Source organism: Capricornis sumatraensis, chromosome 12 (genome assembly GCF_032405125.1).
Source record: "Capricornis sumatraensis isolate serow.1 chromosome 12, serow.2, whole genome shotgun sequence".
NCBI lineage: Eukaryota > Metazoa > Chordata > Mammalia > Artiodactyla > Bovidae > Capricornis > Capricornis sumatraensis.
The window spans coordinates 85,147,835-85,169,586 of record NC_091080.1 but is presented as its reverse complement, the minus strand read 5'-3'; the positions used below and the strand labels follow the sequence as shown (position 1 = coordinate 85,169,586).

At 38.3% G+C, this 21,752-nt stretch overlaps 1 protein-coding gene across 8 annotated transcripts in view; it reads right to left on the bottom strand.

The window, feature by feature from the left end:
- Positions 1-21,752, bottom strand: part of PCCA (propionyl-CoA carboxylase subunit alpha) — a 378,400-nt gene that overhangs the window by 110,142 nt on the left and 246,506 nt on the right. For all 8 annotated transcript variants that reach the window (XM_068984257.1, XM_068984256.1, XM_068984261.1 and 5 more), the window contains one exon: positions 14,779-14,881. In XM_068984257.1, coding sequence (XP_068840358.1) covers positions 14,779-14,881 — 103 coding nt within the window. The remainder of the gene's footprint in view (positions 1-14,778; positions 14,882-21,752) is intronic.

Below are 21,752 nucleotides of genomic sequence, written 5' to 3'. Positions count from 1 at the left end.
ACTTCGTGTTTAAAGAATTTTTTTCACAAGCTTATGCCCCATTTTCAGTTCACGCCTGTCTGAAGTCAAATATGCAAACACACACACAGAGCAAGATCTATTCCACAGGTCTCGACTTCCACCCATAACCGGCACTGAGACAAAAGGACCCTCGCAAAGAAAGCTATGTTTTCTTAATAATAACAGTTGTATAAACATAAGGTCTTCTCAGTTAAAGGGAAACCGACATCAAAAAGCAGTAAAACATAGAACCCTAAACCCCTCTTTCTTTGAAGAAACCCGTTTGAAGCGAGGTGTTTCTAGTTATGGGTGAATGAAATGAGAATTCAGCCGCAGCAAGCGGACATCCAGTCCTATGGAGGACTAATTAAATCCATCTGAGGAGCTGTATCTCAAACCGCCTCACACATTTCAAAGGAAAGCACCCGTCTGCCTTTTGCAAAGACATCAAAACCTTCAGTCACAAATGACGCACATCGAGGCTCTATGACAATGCTGTTCTCATGGGCTACAAAGCTCCATAAAAAGAATGTTAAGAGTTTACACTATTTCATTACTGAAGAATCAGAGTTAGGACATGTTTACTTTTCGCTACCTGAAATTTCTTTCCAGCTTCCAATTCTATAGTTTTCTGGATCTTCTCCAAGATCTCAAAAATAACACAGGAGATGCATCAGTATTTAAAGTGCTTCATATATGTGCTGAGCGGAAGTTGTTAAAAAAATACATGAATTTAACCATGATTGCATGGTTATTGCTTTCTTTCTGATACATAAAACCAGGATTTTGATGTTCCATTAAGATTCTTGAGTAGTTAATAAAAGATCATAGAGGGTGTACAAAACTTTAAAACCTCACTGGTTTGACAAAATATCCCATTTAATAGCCATTATTTGGGCTCTAAAGTAGTAGGGGAAAAAGTTATATTCAGAATTTGAAATATTATCCCAACATAATGAAGCCATCTTAGTGTCTGTGTCTATCTCCCCAAGCCTGTCAAACCTTTTGTAATTGGTTGTGGGAAGCTCATATACAGAGGAATCACCCTTTTTTAAGCTGCATCTTTTTTTTTCTTAAGAAAGAGTATTAGATGTGACAGTAGGCAAAAAGCTCCCAAATAAGAGAAATTCAATACTTTAATTTTTTTCCCAATATATTATAGAGATAAAACTAACACCATCTGCATGGATGCTAAATTTAAGTGTTTCTTTCCATTGCAGAGAGCTCAATATAAAGAGCAGGACTAGCCATTAGGAGACCCAGGGCTTCCAGCCTTGCTCTCTTTAATCACCCAGCAATCTTGGGTGTCCCAAGTGTTAGTCGCTTAGTCGTGTCCGACTCTTTGCAACCCCAAGGACTGTAGCCTGCCAGGCTTCTGTCCATGGAATTCTCTAGGCAAAAATACTGCAGTGGGCAGCCATTCCGTTCTCCAGGGGATCTTCCCAAACCAGGGATCAAAACCGGGTCTCCTGAACTGCAGGCAGGTTCTTTACTATCTGAGCCACTAGGCTCCCCAGGTGGTGCTAGTGGTTAAAAAAAAAAAAAAAAAAAAAACACCCTGCCTGTCAATGCTGAGTATGCAGTGGATATTTATCCTGCATATAACCTCTTCATAAAAGTGTTTTGTTTCCTCAAAAGCACACTACTGTATATAGTAAGCAACTTTGTTTTTAACAAAAATGAACGCTTTTCAACTCAACCGGTATCTTGCAAGGAGGTGGGTGGTTAGGGCTGTTCTTCTCCATGTGGTTACATGGTAAGACTGCCATCTCCCATCCCCTAAAGGAGGGGCATGGTCACACGACCCGCTGTTGCGATGGGATGGAACATGAGAGGAAGGATGCTGGCTGAAGCTCCAAGAACCAGTCATGACTCGCCATGCTCATTCTTTCCCTTGGTCAGAGCGACCAGCAGCGTGGCAGCCCGAGCCTCCTGGTCAGGAAGAGCCCCAGCACACACACAAAGGACATTTAACGTGTCAGAGACAAACTGTGGGCGTTTTAGGTCCTTGCAGTATTAGAGCAGCTGTTACTCGCAGAATGTTCCAGTTAATCTCAAATGGTATAGGGAAGCTCCCTCCCCACCTCTCCTCCTCTTCGGCCCTTCCTCCCCTCCTCCCATCCCTCTCTCTCAACAAATACTTCCTGAGAAGTACGAGGCATAACCACCAAGACAAGGTTCCCATCCTTATAAAGATTATATTTTAGTGTGAAGAGATGGAACTTAGTCAAATGGAAAAAGAAAAACAGAAGGTATATAATAAAAGTTTATGATAAATGCAATGAAGGAATTAAATCCTATCATATGATAGCAAGTGACTAATTGGCCACTTAAGAGACCTGAACTCTCTTGCTGCTTCCCCAGGTAAAAACAATGCCAAAGGCAAAGCAGTAGCCATCAACCACAAAAGCTCTCAACTTCACCATCTGACATCAAGCAAGTGTTCACCGAAAATACGACACAAATTCCGGGAGATGGTGAAGGACAGGGAAGCCTGGTGTACCACAGTCCATGGGGTCGCAACAAGTCGGACACGACTGAGCGACTGAACAACGACACAAATCTATTCATTCCTAACAGTGACCAACGTACAGAATCTACTAATCCTCACAAGTTATCGACTTAAACACAATTTAGACTTTCTAGAAATCTTCGTCCATCAATAGTATTCTCTAAAACATACTTCTAAATTGCTCTGATAAGAGAGGGCCAGAATTAACAAACAACTCAGAATATTATTACTACTCAACAAATGCTGTGCAGCTAACTCTACATTTTAAGTCTCTCTACTGTCAATGTATTTTTTTCTCACTGCCAAAATAATTGGAGCTGAGGATACTAGCACCTCCTATTTGCAATGGTGCCTCAGTGGACCCTAAGACGTCTCCTTCACCCTGCACTCCTGCAAGTACTCTCCGCAGCGTAGCCCACGGGTGTTCTTTCTCACAGGCAATTCTGACCCAGTTTCCTGAAGGAAGGCCTTCTCTGGTTCTCCCTGCTCTCCAGATAAATCCACACCATTAACACAAAGAGTCGGGCACGACTTAGTGACTGAACAACAACTGATTTTCAAAACTTTTCAAACAGGATATGCAGTGGGTATCTATCCTGTATTTAACCTATTCATAAAAGCGTTTTGTTTCTTCAAAAGTACAGTACGGGTATAATAGGCAACTTTCTAACAAAAATTAATGTTTTTTTCAACCCAGCTTGTATCTTGCAGGGAGATGATCAGGGCTGTTCTTCTCCACATGAACATGTGGCAAGACTTCCGTCTCCCATCCCCGCATCATCGGGCCTCTGCTCACTTCATCTTGGTGTCACCCCTCACACCTCTCCTCTCACCACCTTCCCTCCCTGCCACCAAGTTCCCTACCAGCTTTCCAGGTTTCAACTCTTGCATTTCCCCAGACATATCGCACAATCTTTTAGCCCTTTTTACAGTTTTTACGTATGCTTTCAAACTCTGACCTCTTGCCCTCCTCTCCCTTCCCCAGGCGGACTTCCACAGGACTCAGTTTGGCCTTTATTTCCTTCCTAAGTCCACCCACAGCCACCGCATGTCCAGGTCAGACCCCTGCCCCACACCAGGTGGCCTCCATAGCATCCACCGCTCCCTGGCATCATCACTCGTTCTACCTAGCACAGCCTTTATCTAAACAGTACAGAGAGAGATTTCCTTGTCTCGTTCTAATATATTATCATTTTAGCCTGTTCAAAGGTATCTTCATGAAACAACTGATTACTTTGGTCTATTCTATAGAATATGTGCCTTGTCTCAGTTCAGTCGCTCAGACATGTCCGACTCTTTGTGACCCCATGAATTGCAGCACGCCAGGCCTCTCTGTCCATCACCAACTCCCAGAGTCCACTCAAACTCATGTCCATTGAGTCGGTGATGCCATCCAGCCATCTCATCCTCTGTCGTCCCCTTCTCCTCCTGCCCCCTATCCCTCCCAGCATCAGAGTCTCTTCCTCAAGCACAAAATTAAACACTTCATGTACGCTGAAGGACAGTCTTTGTCCTCGTCATCCTCTACAGATGACAAGTTTTAGAGTCAGACATTACCTCTCTTGATTACTATTGGTTCTCCAGGAACTATGTCATTTGAAGTATCCAATAAATGGCTATGAAACTATATTATAGCTAAATGATAAATGTAGAGTGGCTACAAATATACTGAAATTCATCTAATGGTTGAGTCACTCAGCAAAGGCACTCAACTGTTTTCTTCACTGTTTATTTATGTACAATAAGTCTGAGAGGCCATCAGTATCATGACAAAATAAATAAAATGACTTACAATAAATTTTTGTGATAGAACTTTTACCAGTGCCCATAAAAGGCTACTGGACTACTATGGATTATCTATAAGTGCTTATAAAATTGAACTGAACTCAACCTGAATATCTGGTGTCCACACTGAAAATTTGATTCCAAACAAAATTTATCAGGAAGTGGCTGAAACCAGGCAGCAACACCAAAAATCACTTGGAGTTTTAATAGTATTTGCCAACCTTAATGTTATAACAACCAATACCACTTAGCTTTTCATTTCCAAAGTAGCTGGCTTTCATAACTTCTTTTTCCCCTTCACTGAGTCACATAACAAGTTACTTCACTCTTGAGCACAACACGACTGAGTCACTCAGGAGGGTACAGGTGCAGCTATGCACCCCATTAGACAAGCAATTTTCCAGATTACCTGGGCAGGAGCCTCATCTTTTTGTGAAATCTAGTCCTATGGTTCACAAGTGCAGTCCCAGACCCACTGAACCAGGTGGCATTTAAAAAGTAAGCAGATCAAGCGGGGCATGAGGTACTCTTCAGACTTTATTTTTCTACCATCTTGTTTATTTGACCCCCTCCTACATTCAGGAATAAAATATTCTTTGACACAGAGGAAGAGAGACAGATACAATAATAATGTTGTTGTTTTTCTTTTTTTCCTAAGGAGGGTATCTGAAAATTATTTTTTCAAAGAACAATCATGATTCTTACCATGTCCCTATACAAATTCTAGTACCTACATGATTTAGCATTACTCTGCAAGTGAGATAAAAACCAGATTATGATGTAAACTGCAGGTATAAACTTTGCCTGGAGAAGGAAATGGCAACCCACTACAGTATACTTGCCTGGAAAACTCCATGGACAGAGGAGCCTGGCAGGCTGCAGTCCATGGGGTTACGTGATTGAGCACGCATGTGTGAGGAAGGTGGAAGGAGATGGGTTGGTAACAATAAACTAGTAAAACTAAAAAGAAAAAAGATTCTTTTCATTAATATTTGAAAACATGAAGAAAGGGTTAATTTGTACACAAGATTATATATTGGTATGTGCTAAGTTCCTTTAATTCTTCATCTTTTTGAAAAATGTTACATAAAAAATACTCAGCTCCACTTAAAACTACATTTTCAAAATGTTCTCTAAATATCAAAACAAACTCTGGTGGAATGTTTTCTTAGTCAGGAAATCTAGAACAAAATGCATAGTGGTAGAAAAAATGAGAGAGTTGGCTATACTAGAGAAAGAAAAACCTCACACAATGCATATATAATTATTTCTTATTATGCATCCATATGTAATTATTATTTTTTATTCTTATGCTCATCACCATATTCTTCCTTTGAGAAGAAAAATATAGGGTGGTAATTTCAATAATATGACTATTACAAAACATTCCCCTCCCTCCACCACAGGCATCTCAAGTTGAGACAATTTTACATCAACCAAAATGAACATTAAAACAAAATGCAAGCACAAACAAAATATTTTAAAACAAAACGAAAGCACAAACAAAATCTTGTAGATGCAGTATCTTATGTATTTCAAATCTTGTGTTGCTCTAAAAATTACTACTTGCTTGGATAAGACTGTACAATTACCACGAAAAATCAGTACTTTGAACTTTAACACAACTTGAAAAGTATGTTAACATCCAGAAGAGTAGTAAGACACTGAAAATGCTTTCTGACAAACTAGTCTTAACCAGTATCTCTAATTATACACTTTGTGAAACTGTACATTATGTAATACTATGATTTATTCACGCTCTTGTGATGCCTTCTGGGCTGCCTTTAAATGGAATGATTTGAGCCTCAATGTTTAACACAAAGAAACTTCCTATTATCATGTGACCAAACTGTTCTGGCTAGAAGTGTATTATTCCTTAGATTAACAAAGATGTGTCCAGAGTCTAACAGAGCTAATTTTCCAAGTTGGTGCTACTACTTCTCCGAATTTTCTCTAGCAGAAGTACTTTGTAAAGTCAGATGCAGAGAGGTACCAGTTCACAGGCCATGGAATCATACTGATACAAGTTTAATCTTGAATCCTACGTTTCTGTGTGATTTCGGCTTTAGTATTTCCAAACGTCAGTTTCCAACTCTTCTGTCAACTAAAGCTAATAACACTGACCTTGCAGTTTATCGCTATCTCATTTAGAACATAGGTCAAGTGTTTAACACAGTGCTTGAGACAAGGCACAAACTAATCAGCTCAAAGTAATCAGCTGTTTCATGAAGATACCTTTGAATAAGCTAAAATAAGTATCAGAAAACAATATAATTACAAGACAAGGAAACCTCTAACTATACTATTTATAGAAAATCAATAACAATAAAGCAAGCAAATATTCCCATAATAAAAAGTCAAAATTATCTATAAAAGATGTCTCTGATTTTTCCACAAGTTTTGCTCTCCCACGCCAACAAGTCTCAATGTGTTTCCTCACCTTCTTACACTGTGAATTAGACTCAAGTCCTGGCTTATGCAAAAATCATGTTCTAAATGGTTATTCATTAGTCATCTCAGCCAAGGAAAACTTGCATCTTCCCCTACATCCTTCCTTTCCCCCAGGCAGATGACTGCTTTCTTCTTTCTTTCTCATGGATTTAACTAGTTGAAGGCACCTCCATTAAAGCATTTATCACTAAGTATCTCAATCACTTTCAAGTCTCCTTTCTGTAAGTGAACCTGCTTACCTGGCTATCTCTGAGGGAAACTGCCATGAATTCATCTTTTCCTTCCCAACACAATACCATGTTCATATTAGCAATTTTTCACTGCTTCCTTGGAATGACTTTCTAGAGGTAGAATTAGTAGGCTGAAGAATATCAATGTTACCAAATTGTTTAGTAGACAGGGTAAATAAATATATATTCCTATTTAATCTGTCTTTCAGTTGCTGACATCTAGCCAATGGCACCCCACTCCGGTACTCTTGCCTGGAAACTCCCATGGACGGAGGAGCCTGGTAGGCTGCAGTCTATGGGGTTGCTAAGGGTCAGACACCACTGAGCGACTTCATTTTCACTTTTCACTTTCATGCATTGGAGAAGGAAATGGCAACCCACTCCAGTGTTCTTGCCTGGAGAATCCTAGGGACGGGGGAGCCTGGTAGGCTGCCGTCTATGGGGTCACACAGAGTCGGACACGACTGAAGCGACTTAGCAGCAGCAGCAGCTGCCCAGCAACTATTACTTGGAAAAATTAGTATGTGAAATATTATTTGAAAGGTAAAATACATTCACCACAGTAACAAAAACATAAGTCAGTCTAAAAATACTTAAATATTTGTGATAAAATACTCATGATAGAACTGAGGTTCTGGATAACCCAGATGTTTAACTTTTTGAGGAAATATCAGCTTGTTTTCCAAAGTGGTTGCATCATTTTACATTTTCACCAACAGTGTGTGAGGGTGCCAATTTCTCTACATCTTCAACCCTACTTGTTATTATCTGACTTGCTTACTGTAGCCATTCTGGTAGGTGTGACGTGGCATCATCTCACTGTGCTTTAGGTTTGCATATCCCTGATGACGAAGGATGCTGAACACCTGGGTATTTGCTTACTGACAACTGGATATTTTCTTTCAGAGATGTCTGTTTAGGCTCTTTGCTTATTTTTATACTATATTGTCTTTATTATTAAGTTTTATTATTGTCTTTAGTATTAACTGTTCCTTATGCATTTTAAATGCAAGTGCTTTGCTGGATATATTATTTGAAAATAGTTTTTTCCATTCTGTGGTTTGTCCTTTCAATTTCTTGCTAGTATTTTTTGAAGCAACGTTTTAAATTTTGACAAGCATCAAAATCATTTTTTTTGATGCTTGTGCTTTTGAGTCAAATCTAAGAAAACAATGCCACATGCAAGGTCACAAAGGTGTACTCCTATGTCTTCTCCTGAGAGTTCTACTGCTTTATCTCTCGTACTTCACATCTTCTATCCATGTGGGATTTTGTTATATTAATTCAATATGAGGTAAGGACCCAACTTCATTCTTCTTAAACATGGACACCGAATTGTTCCAGCACTACTTGTTAAAAAGGTTATTCTTTTCCTACTGAATAATTCTGGCGCCTCTGTCATATATCACCTGACCATACATTTATGGACTTGCTTCTGGATTCTCAATTCTATTCTATTGATTGATCTGTAGGTTTCTTTATGCAAATACTGCACGGTCTTGATTTCAAGACAATTTTATAATAAGTTTTGAAAGGAGGAAGTGAGCTCTCCAACTGTATTCTATTTTTCAAAACTATATGGTCTATTCTGGATTCTTTACATTTCTATGTGAGTGTTAGTATCTGCTTGAATGTCAGCATCAATTTCTGACAAAAATAAAGCTTGGATTCTGATAAAAATTACATTTAATCTATAGACCAATTTGGGAAGTACTGCCATCTTTATAATGTTAAGTCACTCAATTCATGAACTAAGTCACTTCATGAATTTTCAATAGCTTGAAGATTTCACAGTATAGGTATTGCACTTCTTTTGCTAAATTTACTCCTAAGTATTTTATTCGTTGGATGCTTTTGTTAATGAAATTGTTTTCATAATTTTATTTTTGGAGTGCTCATTGAAAGTGAGTAGAAATACTATTGATTTTTATATATTTTGTTTCCTGTACCCTTGCTAAACCTGTTGTTATTATTTGTAGCAGTTTCTTAATGGCTTTTGTAGAATTTTTGACATACAACAGCATATAATTCTGTAAATAGAGATTTTTTATAATATTCAGCAATTATAGTTTGCTGCTGTTCCAAAAATGAATCTTTGCCATTTAACTTTTTGTATAAATTTTATCAATATAAAACTTAGTTGAAATTGAAAGAATGAAAGGATTGTGACCACAATTTAAAACTGTAGCAAAGTTTTATGCCTATGAAAAAGTTAAGTTTTGATCTGTATATAAGAAGCAAAAAAAAAAATCTCATTTAGGAACACAAACTGAAAAGAGATTTTTTTTTTAAAGTGCTGTTTTTCTTGATCTTAATATTTAATGTTATTTTAGATCATTTAGATTTTTCTTTATAACCATTAACATAAAAATTACATTGATATGACAAAATTCAATAGTCTAAGGATTCTGATTATTATTAAGAAGCATTTCACAAGGTCCATAGAGAAATTTCTATCAATCATTCACTGTAACAAAGAATCTCTAATTCATTAGGAACACTAGAACTTTTTTCTAGTTTATTAGTGCTGTGTGTGCTCAGTTGGGTCCCACTCTTTGCAACCCCACGGACTGAAGCCTGCCAGGTAACTTCATCCAGGGAATTTTCCAGGCAAGAACACTGGAGTGGGTTGCCATTTCCTGCACCAGGAGATCTTACTGACCCAGGAATCAAACCCATGTCTCTTGCATCTCGTGCACTGGCAGGTGGATTCTTTACCACTGAGCCACCCAGGGAACAGTTTATTAGTAGTTAACATGAAATACTGGGCAAAAAAGATTTTTTAGAGCATGTACAGTGTTCATTTTTACATCCTTGGGAAGCCCAAATTCCCAAGCTAATTTTCGTCATGTCAAGAGTACTCTGACATTTTTCTTCCACATGAATTTAAGTCCATTATCTTTAACATCAACACATGAATGTTTTCCAGTTTTGTGTTATGCAGAATAAAAGAGAAATGGGAAACATCCTGGGAATCCAGAAGGCAGTCATGAAAATACTATAAAAGAAATTTGTTTTTTACATATATGAGTTTATCACCTTAATAAGCTAAATAATATCTCAGCCTTGTACGTATCAGGTTCTTTTCTTCTTAATGATGCTATTCATTGTGACACATATTCAGCTTCAGAATAAAAACCTATAATACATAAAATATCTTTTACTGCTTTTTCACTGCTTGCGTTATTTCCCCAAATTTTCATCCTCCTTACTGAAAAATTTTTCAGTAAAATACTAATTTGCAGTGGCCTGTATCAAATTTGTATGAAGTCTGATAAAATGTGTCAGAATTTTCTTCTGTTTAAAGGTTAAATAATATTTCCTTTCATGTATATATTTTGCTTATCTATTCACTTGGCACTGGGCCCTTGGGTTGGTTCCACTTCTTGGCTATTGTGATTAAGACTGCTAAACATGAGAGCGCCAAGTATCTCTTCAAGATCAACTTTTCACTTTTTACATAGACCACAGTACTATTTTCCACAGCAGCTGCATAAAGGGTGCACAAGGGCTCCAATCTTATCCATACTCGTCAATACTTACTGTTTTCTGGAGCTTTGTTTGATAGTAGCCATCCTAACTGGTATGAATTGGCCTCCAATTATAGTTTTGATTTGTGATTCCTTGGTAATTAGTGAGATCAAGCATCTTTTCACATGTTTATCGGTCATTTGTGTATCTTCTTTAAAGAAATGTCTATTCAAGTTCATTGCCCATTTTTATTTACTTCACTTTATTTTTGGTAATAATTTAGATTTTTATTGTAGGACTTTTAGCACTACTAATAACCAACATTTAATTTGTTCTGGACAACATTCCAAGCTCTTTAGATATATCATTTCACTCTATCCAATTAAAAGACATTATACTTTATCTCCATTTGATAGAGGAGGAAACTGAAATTTAGAGGAATTAATTTCCTAAGAGCATACAGCTGTTAACACCAATCACAACATAGTGTCCAAATCACTCCATTATACTGCCTAATTGTCTCTTTCTTAATAATTCTTTTATTTATCTACTAATGTACATATTTTTAACTTTGTAATAAGTCCTTTGCCCATGTTTAAAACAGATTGCTTCTGTGAGTTACTTTATATATTCTGAGTAATATGCAAATATATCCTGCATATGCAAATATTTTCTCTCATTCCATGCACTGCCTTTTCGCTGATTTTGATGCACATAAGCTATAAATGTTGACGCAGTCTAACTGACCTATTTTTCTTTTGTTGCCTATGCTTCTGATGTCATAACCAAGAAATTATCAAGTCCAATGTACACATTGACTATTTTCTCCTAAGAGTTTTATACCTCTAGCTTTTTCATTTAGGTCTTTAATACATTTTGAACTCCTTTTGCATAAGGAGTAAGATAAGGGTCCAATTTCATTCTTTGGCATGTGGATATCCAATTTTTCTCAGTACTATTTGTTGAAAAGACTGTCCTTTCCGTATGGAATGGTCTTAGCACTCCTGTCAAAAACCACTTGATTACTTATTCACGGGTTTATTTCTGGGCTCACTGTTCTCTTGGTCTGTGTGTCTGTCTTACTGGTGTTCATGCTGTTTTGATTACTGCAGTTTTAAAATAAAATCTGATGTCAGGAAGTGTGTGAGTTCTCCAACTTTGTTCTTCTTTTTCAACATTGTTTTAACTATTGGGGGATCCCTGAGATTCCATATGAATTTTTGGATTTTTTTCTATTTCTGCAAAAATTCTGTTGGGATTTTGATAGGGATGACACTGAATCTATATGCTTTGAGTATACTGACATTATAGCATACATTAAGTCTTCAAATCCATGAACGTGAGATGGCTTTCCATTTATTTGTGTCCTCTTTAATTTGTTTCAGCAACATTTTATATTTTCCAGAGTGCAAGTCTTTGTCCTCTATGTTTAAGTTTATTCCTAAGTATCTTACTCTTTTTGATGCTATTGTAAATGGAATTGTTTTTGCTTTGTGTATTTTAACATCTTACATAGACGATATCATTAAATATTGATATATATATTTTCACATCTTTTTCATCATTATTATGGTACATGAAATATTTCATTATTATTATGGCATGCTGAAACTGTAACAACATGTACAAGAAAGACACATGGTACCTTCACGAAAGATGTCATCTCTAGAGAGGAAGAGAGCACAATGGGATGATGTAAAGAAGAGATTTAGCTGTATCTACTAATTTTTTCTTTTTTTAATAGGAGACCTACATAGAGATTTATAAATTTGCTATATTTTCCTCATTTGAATTCTTATTTTTTTTAATTTTAATGAAATAAAAGACTTTCAGAAAACATGAACACATTACTGTGAGGAAAACAAATGTGTATTACCTCTTGTGTCATTAACCTAGACTGTCACCTCTTAGCTAACTTCCTACTGATGTGGCAGAGGGTGATCTAGAAAAACAAGTAAATGGTCACAACTCTCCCTTCTGAGACTCTAAAACCAGGAGCTCCCCACTATTAAAATCTAATACCAATGAAAGCCGTTACTACTGCACACTATTCAACTTGTCTCCTTTCATAACACTGATGCTAAATGAAGCTCAGTCCAAATATGGTCAGGAAAAAGGGATATAGTATCAGGGATACTCAATTTTTATTATGCCTGATGCTTCTGATAGTAGCTAAGCCAATACATATAGGAAGTAGTTTTTGATACTATATATCAAAGTGGATATTTTCCAGGGAAATTTTTAATGTATTAATTTTGAGGGTTTTTTTTTTAAACACATCATGAGCTGAAAAGTAAAATGAGGTTAATTCTACAACAAAAACTCAACAGATATCACTTGAACTGTGCCAATGATCTATAGCTTTCCAACATGGAATCTGAAACAAGCACAGAAAAATAACAACTCTTAGACATAAGCTGGGCAGTTTTCTTATTAAGGCAAGGCACTGCTTAGAAAAACACTGTATCAGATTAACAGTAACACTTCAGTGGTGACTCAGTACAGAACTGAAAATTATGCTAAGGCCTACATTTTTGCAAAGCTAACCTTCCCCTAGGAAAATACTATACTACATTATCTTTTAGTATTCAACACATGTAATTTGCTACTCAATTTGATGCACAGTTAAGTGTCGACTTACAGAGCTATTTTTCAAATGATCATATAGATAGGAGAAATATAAAGAATCATATAAGTTCATCACAAAATATATCATAAGAACATGGTTTAACTCCATCACAGTTTTTATTTTAAGACAGTTGAGTGAAATACCTTAGTAACAAATGCTTTAGCAATTTTGCCATGTAGATGAATCACAAAATTTAAAGACAAGCAAGAGTACTAACACAACACTGCAAAATAATTATACTCGAATTAAAAAAAAAAGAAAAAGACAATCAAGGAGACCAACCTTAATTCAGGAATTAATCTCATTTACTTGTGACATAAAAATGTCACCTTCTCCAGTGTAACAGCCTTACACTTATCTAGTACACAGTAGGCATGCAGTAAGTATTTGCTGATTAAATGAATTCTCATTATTTCTTACTTGAAGTATTTTTCCACCTGGGATAAGAATCTACCATATATATCAAGCCTCTCCAAGTACTGTTTCAATGAAATTACATTATTTTGATTTTCATATCCAGTTTAAATTTTTTGATGAAAAGTCATTTCCTCCCCCACCTGGTAAAATGACATCTCAGTGCAACTTAGCCATGAGAAGAGAAATGTAGGTTAATACTCATTATGTATATGTGTGCTAAGTCATTTCAGTCATGTCCAACTCTCTGTGACCCTATGGACTGCCACCCGCCAGGCTCCTCTGTCCATGGAATTCTCCAGGCAAGAATACTTCAGTGGGTTGCCATACCCTCCTCCAGGGGAACTTCCCAACCCAGGGATCGAACCTGCATCTCTCAAGTCGCCTGCATTGGTAGGTAGGTTCTTTATCACTAGCACCACCTGGGAAGCCCAATATTTACTATACTAACATACATAATATATAAAATCAACATATAATATTCATTATACTAACTATACAACTAGATAGCAGCTTCTGTGGTTCATGCTGGAAGTTAAAAAGGACCCAAGTTAAAATAGTTACTCCTGGGAATTCCCTGGCAGTCCAGGGATTAGGATTTAGCAATTTCACTGCCAGGGCCCAGATTCAATCCATGGTCAGGGAACTAATATCCCACAAGCCATGCGGCCTAAATAAATAAATAATAAAATAGTAATTCTTTATGGTATTTTTCTGGCAGTTTTAAATCACAGGATTGAAACATGTCATTCATACCATAGTATAAATCTTACTGCAACACCGTTCAGTTCAGACCAGACTGAAAATAAAGCAGTCCTCTCATGGGTATGACTCAAGGGGTTTAAGTCTTCTAAACAAAAAGAATGTCACTGTAAGGTAAATTCAGCATAAAGAATGTCCAACAACAAGAAATCTCAAGAAAATCTTATATGAGGCTTTAAGTTACTTGTCTTAAAAGAAACAAAGCTATCATATACTTGGAATTATTGTTAAAGATGCTCTTCTCTATAACAAAGGCAGAAGTATTCCTTCTCAATAACAACAGAAAAATGAATCAGGTAACAGGAAGTGGATTTAGAATGTGGCTAAGTCTGAGAGTACATTTCCTCATTAACATAAGAGATAAAAAATTCATTTCCATTCAGCTTCCTAAAGAAGATGAAAACAGAAACACACCTATATTGTAGATGCAAAAGATGAGACTCATGGAATGTGCTAAAATTGTTTTAAATAGTCATAGATAATTTCAAGATAGTCAAAAATTAAAAAAAAAAAAAAAAACTCACGGAGAATGTTGGCCCACTTTTGGATGCTACGACAGTATGAATTTCGTCATGCAGTTTCACTGAGAGCTCCCAGCTAGCCACTTGCGGTTTTACAATAGGCACTCTAAAGTTGAAAAAAAGATAGAGTTAATAACTTTATATTATTCTCTTTGAGTAAACTGATTTTCCTTTGACATTAAGTGTGCAGAGTAAAACTGCCAAACACTGTATTCCAGAACATTTCAAAAGGTTCTATTAAAGGTTTAAAATGCAAACTAGAGAGATGAAAAGCAAAAAATAGCACACACAAACACTCCAAAGACAGCAACGGTCATTCTGGGGAAATTGTGGTACCATCATCTGTTCTATGAATCTGAGTTGCCTAATTTTTATATTCCTTCAAAATTTAATCTTCTTTAAGAATTATTTTGTTTTCAGTATTTGGTTACTTTTCAAGACTGTTTTTAAAACCTTATAATACTAATCTTCTCCTTTCTCCAGCTTGAGTTAAATTTGTATGCAAACAGCTGCACATGTATTTAATTTGATGAGTTTGGACATATTCATTCACTCATGTTATCTCACCACAATCAAGGTAATAAAACATAGCTATCATTTCCGAAAGCTGCCTTATGTTCATGTGTTTTGTTTCAGTTTTTTGTTTGTTTGTTTGTCTGGGTGAGAAAACAGCGTCAATGATGCTAATCTTAGCACACAGGTCTTTTCTTGTGATGATCAATGGTACGCACTCCAGAAAAATTGGCACAAGCAGCCTAAGACAAACAAACATTTCAGAATACAAATGTTTCTCCCAATTTTTTAAGCTAACAAAATTTTAATGATTTCTGATTTAACCTCATTTAAGTAAGGCATATTTACATTATTTATATTGACTAAGCACCAAGCATGTAGTATCCAGACTCTGCCTTAAGTCTGAGTTCTAAAAATAGGTTGCAGGACAACACTTTAACATCCTCTGAATTTCAAAGGAGTCTCTATGTAGTCAATTTAAAAAAAGCTACAAAAACTGTGACTAGAATCAAATCACCTCTAGTCACAATGTCTAACGGAGGATGATTAATAATTTAGGTGAATATTTGTATTCAGCACACTCTTTACTGAATTATTTTTTGGAGATGAAGGAAATGTTTTTAACACTGCTGCTGTTGCTTCAGTCATGTCCGACTGCTGCTGTTGCTTCAGTCATGTCCGACTCTGTGCGATCCCATAGACAGCAGCCCACCAGGCTCCCCTGTCCCTGGGATTCTCCGGGCAAGAACACTGGAGTAGGTTGCCATTTCCTTCTCCAATGCATGAAAGTAAAAAGTGAAAGTGAAGCCACTCAGTCGTGTCTGACTCTGACTCTTCGCGACCCCACGGACTGCAGCCTACCAGGCTCCTCTGTCCATGGGATTTTCCAGGCAAGAGTGCTGGAGTGGGGTGCCATTGCCTTCTCCAGTTTTAAACACTACACAGATGAAAGTTAAAGAAAAGTTTTTAAAAATGCATCAACAAATCAAGAATGATGCACACTGTAGGTCTGGAAAACTATTTTTTGGCCATTTGAAGAGGGCTGTTTGAGAGGATAGAGCTTCACACATGACAGCTTGAAAGAACAGGGGCACACAGAGGAGGAGGAAGAGAGAGAAGGCAAACGGCAGCCAGGAGGAGCTGGAGGAGCAGCGAGAGGAGGGGGACTCTGCGACCCAGCTTGGCCTCTGGGCATCTTTTCTACCGGGCACTTGTTTATGCCTGTCTCACCCACTGGCCTGTGAGCTTCTAAAAGCCCAAAAGGTGTCGTCACTCAGTCGTGTCCAACTCTTTGTGACCCTATGAACTGTAGCCTACAGGCTCCTCCGTCCATGGGATTTTCCAGCAAGAGTACTGGAGTAGGGTGCCATTTCCTTCTCCAGGGGATCTTTCCAACCCAGGGATTGAACCCGGGTCTCCTGCATTGCAAGCAGATTGCTTACCCTCTAAGCCACCAGGGAAGCCCAAGATCATGCCTTACTTTTCTGTCCCCAAACCCCATTGCAAGCTGGGGCAGGAGGGCTGAGGGTGGAGGTGAGCACGAATCAGAGGAGCACCCACTATGTGCCAAGCCCCTCACAGGCACGGCCCGTCTCCCCAGGGATACCAGCTGCCGAAGGAAAGTGAGCCTCGAGCTCCCAGGCTCGACTTGGCTGCCTGCGACTACAGGGGTGACCTCACGATGCTCACCTGACTCACCTTCGAATGAGGTCAACACCCCCGTCCGTGCCCCACCACCAAGGAGTATCACAATGACAGATTACTATGTGACCTGGCTTTCTGGAATCTGCTATCTGCCACAACTGGATCACTCTCCTGCTCAGGACTGTTGTGTGGTTTTCTGCTTTACATCAGGATAAACTTCAACGGAGCTAGTGGTAAAGAACCCTCCTGCCAATGCAGGACATGCAAGGCACGCGGGTTCAACCCCTTGGTCGGGAAGATCCCCTGGAAGAGGGCGTGGCAACCCACTTCAGTATTCTTGCCTGGAGAATCCCATTGACAGAGGAGTCTGGAGGGCTGCAGTCCATGGGGTCACAAAGAGTCGGGCACGACTGAAACAACTTAGCACACACACTCAAACCTTCATCAACCAACTATCATTCAAGTTCCTTAAAATAAAAGAGGGCCCCACTCTTCGTATTTATTTTTGACTATTCCCTGACTTGTATATCTGACTGGGGCAGGGCCTTAAATTACTTCACAAAACAAACTGAGCTGAGCTGACAGGAGCAGGAGAACCAATTGCAGTGGTTACAAACTCTGGATCTGGTGACTCGAGAAGGCAGAAGAAAACCCAGCTCTGTGATTAAGCAGCTGTGATCTCAAGAAAAGTCTGTTTCCTTATGTATAAAATTAAGACAGTAATAGTGTCTGGGTCACAGTGTGTTGAGGATAAAATTAAATAATGCAGGCAAGTGTTCATTTTCTTATTAGAAATATTTCATAATAAATATTTCATATTATCCCACCTCTAGGCCTATGGAGAAGGAAATGGCAACCCACTCCAGTCTTCTTGCCTGGAGAATCCGCATGGTCAGAGAAGCCTGGTGGGCTACAGTCCATGGCGTCACAAAGAGTCGGACACGACTGAGTATGCACACTCAGTCATGTCCAACTCTTTGCGACGCCATGGACTGCAACACGCCAGGCTTCCCTGTCCATCACCAACTCCTGGAGCTTGCTCAAACTCATGTCCATCGTGTTGGCAATGCCATCCAACCATCTCATCCTCTGTCATGCCCTTCTCCTCCCGCCTTCAATCTTGCCCAGCATCAGGGTCTTTTCCAATGAGTCAGCTCTTGGCATCAGGTGCCAAAGTATTTTTTATGCTTAAAATTTTTCACAATGCAGAGGGCCAGTAACTCTTTCCAGTAAATGTGGCGCCTCTGTTTCCAGAGGCATCTTGGGAAGCTGCTCATCCTGGCATCCTGTTCAAAAGTAGGACACGTTTTCCCACGTAAAGCAACCTTACGAATGGTGGCGAGACGTCATTGCTGCTCTTTGGAATCTAGCTGCTATTTATTTTTCTGTAGTTTTCTTTGGATCCACATCTGTTTCATACATGTTGGAACCTGCCCCGACAGGGACCTGCAGAGCATGCAGAGGCTCTTTCGAGTTAAAAGGCTGAGGGTCTCATCTCAGCACGTTCATCTGACTAGCACTGTTACAGGGAACTCATCCAATCCTTTGGAGCCAAAACTTCCATGCTTTAAAATAAGGATCAGAGCAGGGACAGTGAAGTGACAGGGGAGGCTGCTGCTGCTGCTGAGCTCACATACGATGCCTGAAGCAGCAGTTCTCTAACAACATAGCAAAGGGGCTCCTCTGTGAAAGCAAGACCTTGAGACACTAAGAACACAGGGTCAAACAGTGGAATCTCTTTACAGGAGTTCATTCTTCTACAAACAAAATTTGTTAAGATTCCTTCTGGCTCTGAGTAAGTTTTAAAGTAATTTTGTTTTGGTTTTAAATAAAATGGATGGGTTTAGGGGCATACAGGCCCAATATCAATACCAATAAGTTCTGCAATGGAAATAAGCTGTAACTATAAAGTATAAACTATAAAGATAGTAATACATACCAACCTGAAAGCATATGTGTTCTATCTCTGCAAAATTATTGAAACCACATTAACAATAATTACTTCAAAATACTGATATTAACTCCACCAGCACAAACATGTTCATAATGGTAATAATCACTGAAAGTTATATTTTAAATTTTAGAAAAACAATTATATTTCTTCATGAAATTCAAAACAGTCTGAAAGAGGACTTTATGAACAATTCCCTGAAAAGGTGGAGCAGGGCAGAGTCTTGGAGCTTTACTCAAGTCATCACAATAATGATACGCAGAAAACAGTCTCCTTTCCTGATGTATGTGTCTAGTGAAAGAGACTGACATTTGATCAAAAATTTCATCTGGGCAACTTATTAAGTAACTGGAAAGCTGATATCATTTAAGCTACTACTTCAAAAACAAACACACAAAACAGTAAAAAGGAATTCATATAAACAGCTACTCACAAAGCAAATCAAATAACAGCTCTTACCCAGACCTGTCCACTTTGATTCTCATCTGCTAGTACGAATGTGTATGCTCAATAAAACTAAATTATCCTATATTTCATGGTAAAAGCTGTCAGCTGACTGTCACAAATGTTAATGGTACAACATTTAAATTTACTGGAATATTTTTTACTCAAAAAGGTGCAAGTAATACTAAGTCAAGCATGTTAGTACCACATGTCATTTGTTACAGCAAGTTTTGTGTAAACATAATGAGTAGCATCTTTTGTTATCAAGGATCATAAGCATCTCAAAACCATACTATCACACACTCAGAAACGCTGGTTTGCCATTGTGCCATTACCTATTTAGGGCTGAAACACTGAGTTAAAACAATGTTAGTGCTCAAAGAATCATTACGCGACCCTTCATCATAACTTTCACAGTGGGTGGTCTGTAAAATGATCAAGAATAATATGCGGCATTCCGCGGCCGCGGAGGTCAGCTTCTGCATACAAGTCTTTGCAGGAAGAAAAAGGCCTTCAGAAAAGTGGGCCATTCATCTGCACCAAGTTCAGAGAATTTCCAGCACGGTGAAAAGATATGTTATGCAAGCACATAGATGTATTCAGTGGGGGTAGACAGAACCAGTTACATGGAGACTACAAAGGAGCCCTCCCATGGCTCATGAATAAGTCGAGGAAATGATCAGAAAAAAAAAGGAGAGAGATGTTTAGACAGATGGCCCACTTAAAATGCCTGAGACAGGGCATAAGCAATTTTAATGAAACTTTAGATCTAGCATATGAATTGTGTCTTATTTCCTCCGGGGGGGGGGGGGGGGAGTAAAAAAAAAGAAAAAAAGAAAGAAAGCAAACCGAATAAGACAAAAATTCAACAATTTGCTGAAAAGCCCAGTTTTAGCAAGTTGGGATGGAGGAAGAGTCAAAAATAAAAGTTTTATTAGTGCAATAAATTCACATAAAATTCTTCACAGAGCCATCAGCCATCAGAATGAATATGAAAAAGCATGGAATGAACAGATTAAAAGAATTTTAAACAGACGTCTACTGCCAAACCAAACAAAAATCTAAGCCTTATTATGAGAACTTACAACACTCCAACATTAAAGTTCATCACTGCAGAAGAAAGATAAAAGCAGCGTTTTCAGAGAACCTCTTCAAAGCTAGAACTTGTCATAGCGGAGGAACAGAACTCTGCCTGTATCCAATTTAAAATGTGTACGTGAGAATATAGGAGACTGTGGAGGAGAACGTGTATCACAAAATCGTGCCTAGAAGGAGTTAGGGAATATCCCCAAGTCTAGTTGCATTAGCAATACAAATAGGTACACAAATGACACCTGAATCTAGAAATGAACCACATTACTTATAATCTTAAGTATATTTTAATATTAAGCAAACTACATTTTTTTCTTCCACCAATAAGGCTTTATGGTTCTCAGTCTGATCTCTAGGTACAACTAGTGACGAAGACAATGCTGGTAGTGCACAGCCATCACCTCGGCAGTGTCTGACTGATCACTACATGACCTGGGCCTCTCTGGTGGCTCAGTGAAAAAGAATCCACCTGCCAATGCAGGAGACATGGGGTCGATCTCTCATCTGGGAAGATCCTGCATGCCATGAAGCAGCTAAGCCCATGTGCCACCACTACTGAGCCTGGGCTCTAGAGCCCAGGAGCCGCAACTACTGAGCCCACGAGCCTCGACTACTGAAGCCCATGTGTCCTAGAGCTGTGCTGTGCAGCGAGAGAACCCACTGGAATGAGAGGGCTATGCGCTGCAACTAGAGAGCAGTCCCCACTCGCCACAGCTAGAGAAAAAGCCCTCGTGGCAACAAAGACCCAGCACTGTCAAAACAGAACCCAATTAATAAAAAAAATTTTTTTAAGTTACATGACGTCTACAAGTTACTATATTTCTTGTGCATCAGTTTCCTTATCAGTAAGACAAAAATAGTAAGACTACTTAATTCACATGTTGATTAAATGAGATAAAAGGTGTAAAATGATTAGACAGGTGTTTGTCACATTAAAGGCTAATTAAGAGACACTACCAACATGATCATGATTTGTTTGGTGCAGTAACATGTGAAACCCTCCTCTATTGTTTCAACAACCTGCTATTCAATACTATACAATTTAAATACAGTGAAATTTAAAAATCTTAAGTTCTATCATTTATTTTTCCAATATATCTGCCCCTTCCCAACAACAGTTCAACTATAAAGCTCCCCATAAACTTCAAAAAATATGTACTCCTGTGTGTGGTTTTTACCCAAAATAATGTTTCTGAAGTTCATTCACGTTGACTCGTTCATTCTTTTTTGGCCGCTGAGTAGTTCTCTGTTGCACGCGAGCACACTAAATCAGTTCACCCTTTATTGACAGGCTTTTGTGTGGTTTCCACTTTGGGGCTCTCATGAACAAAGC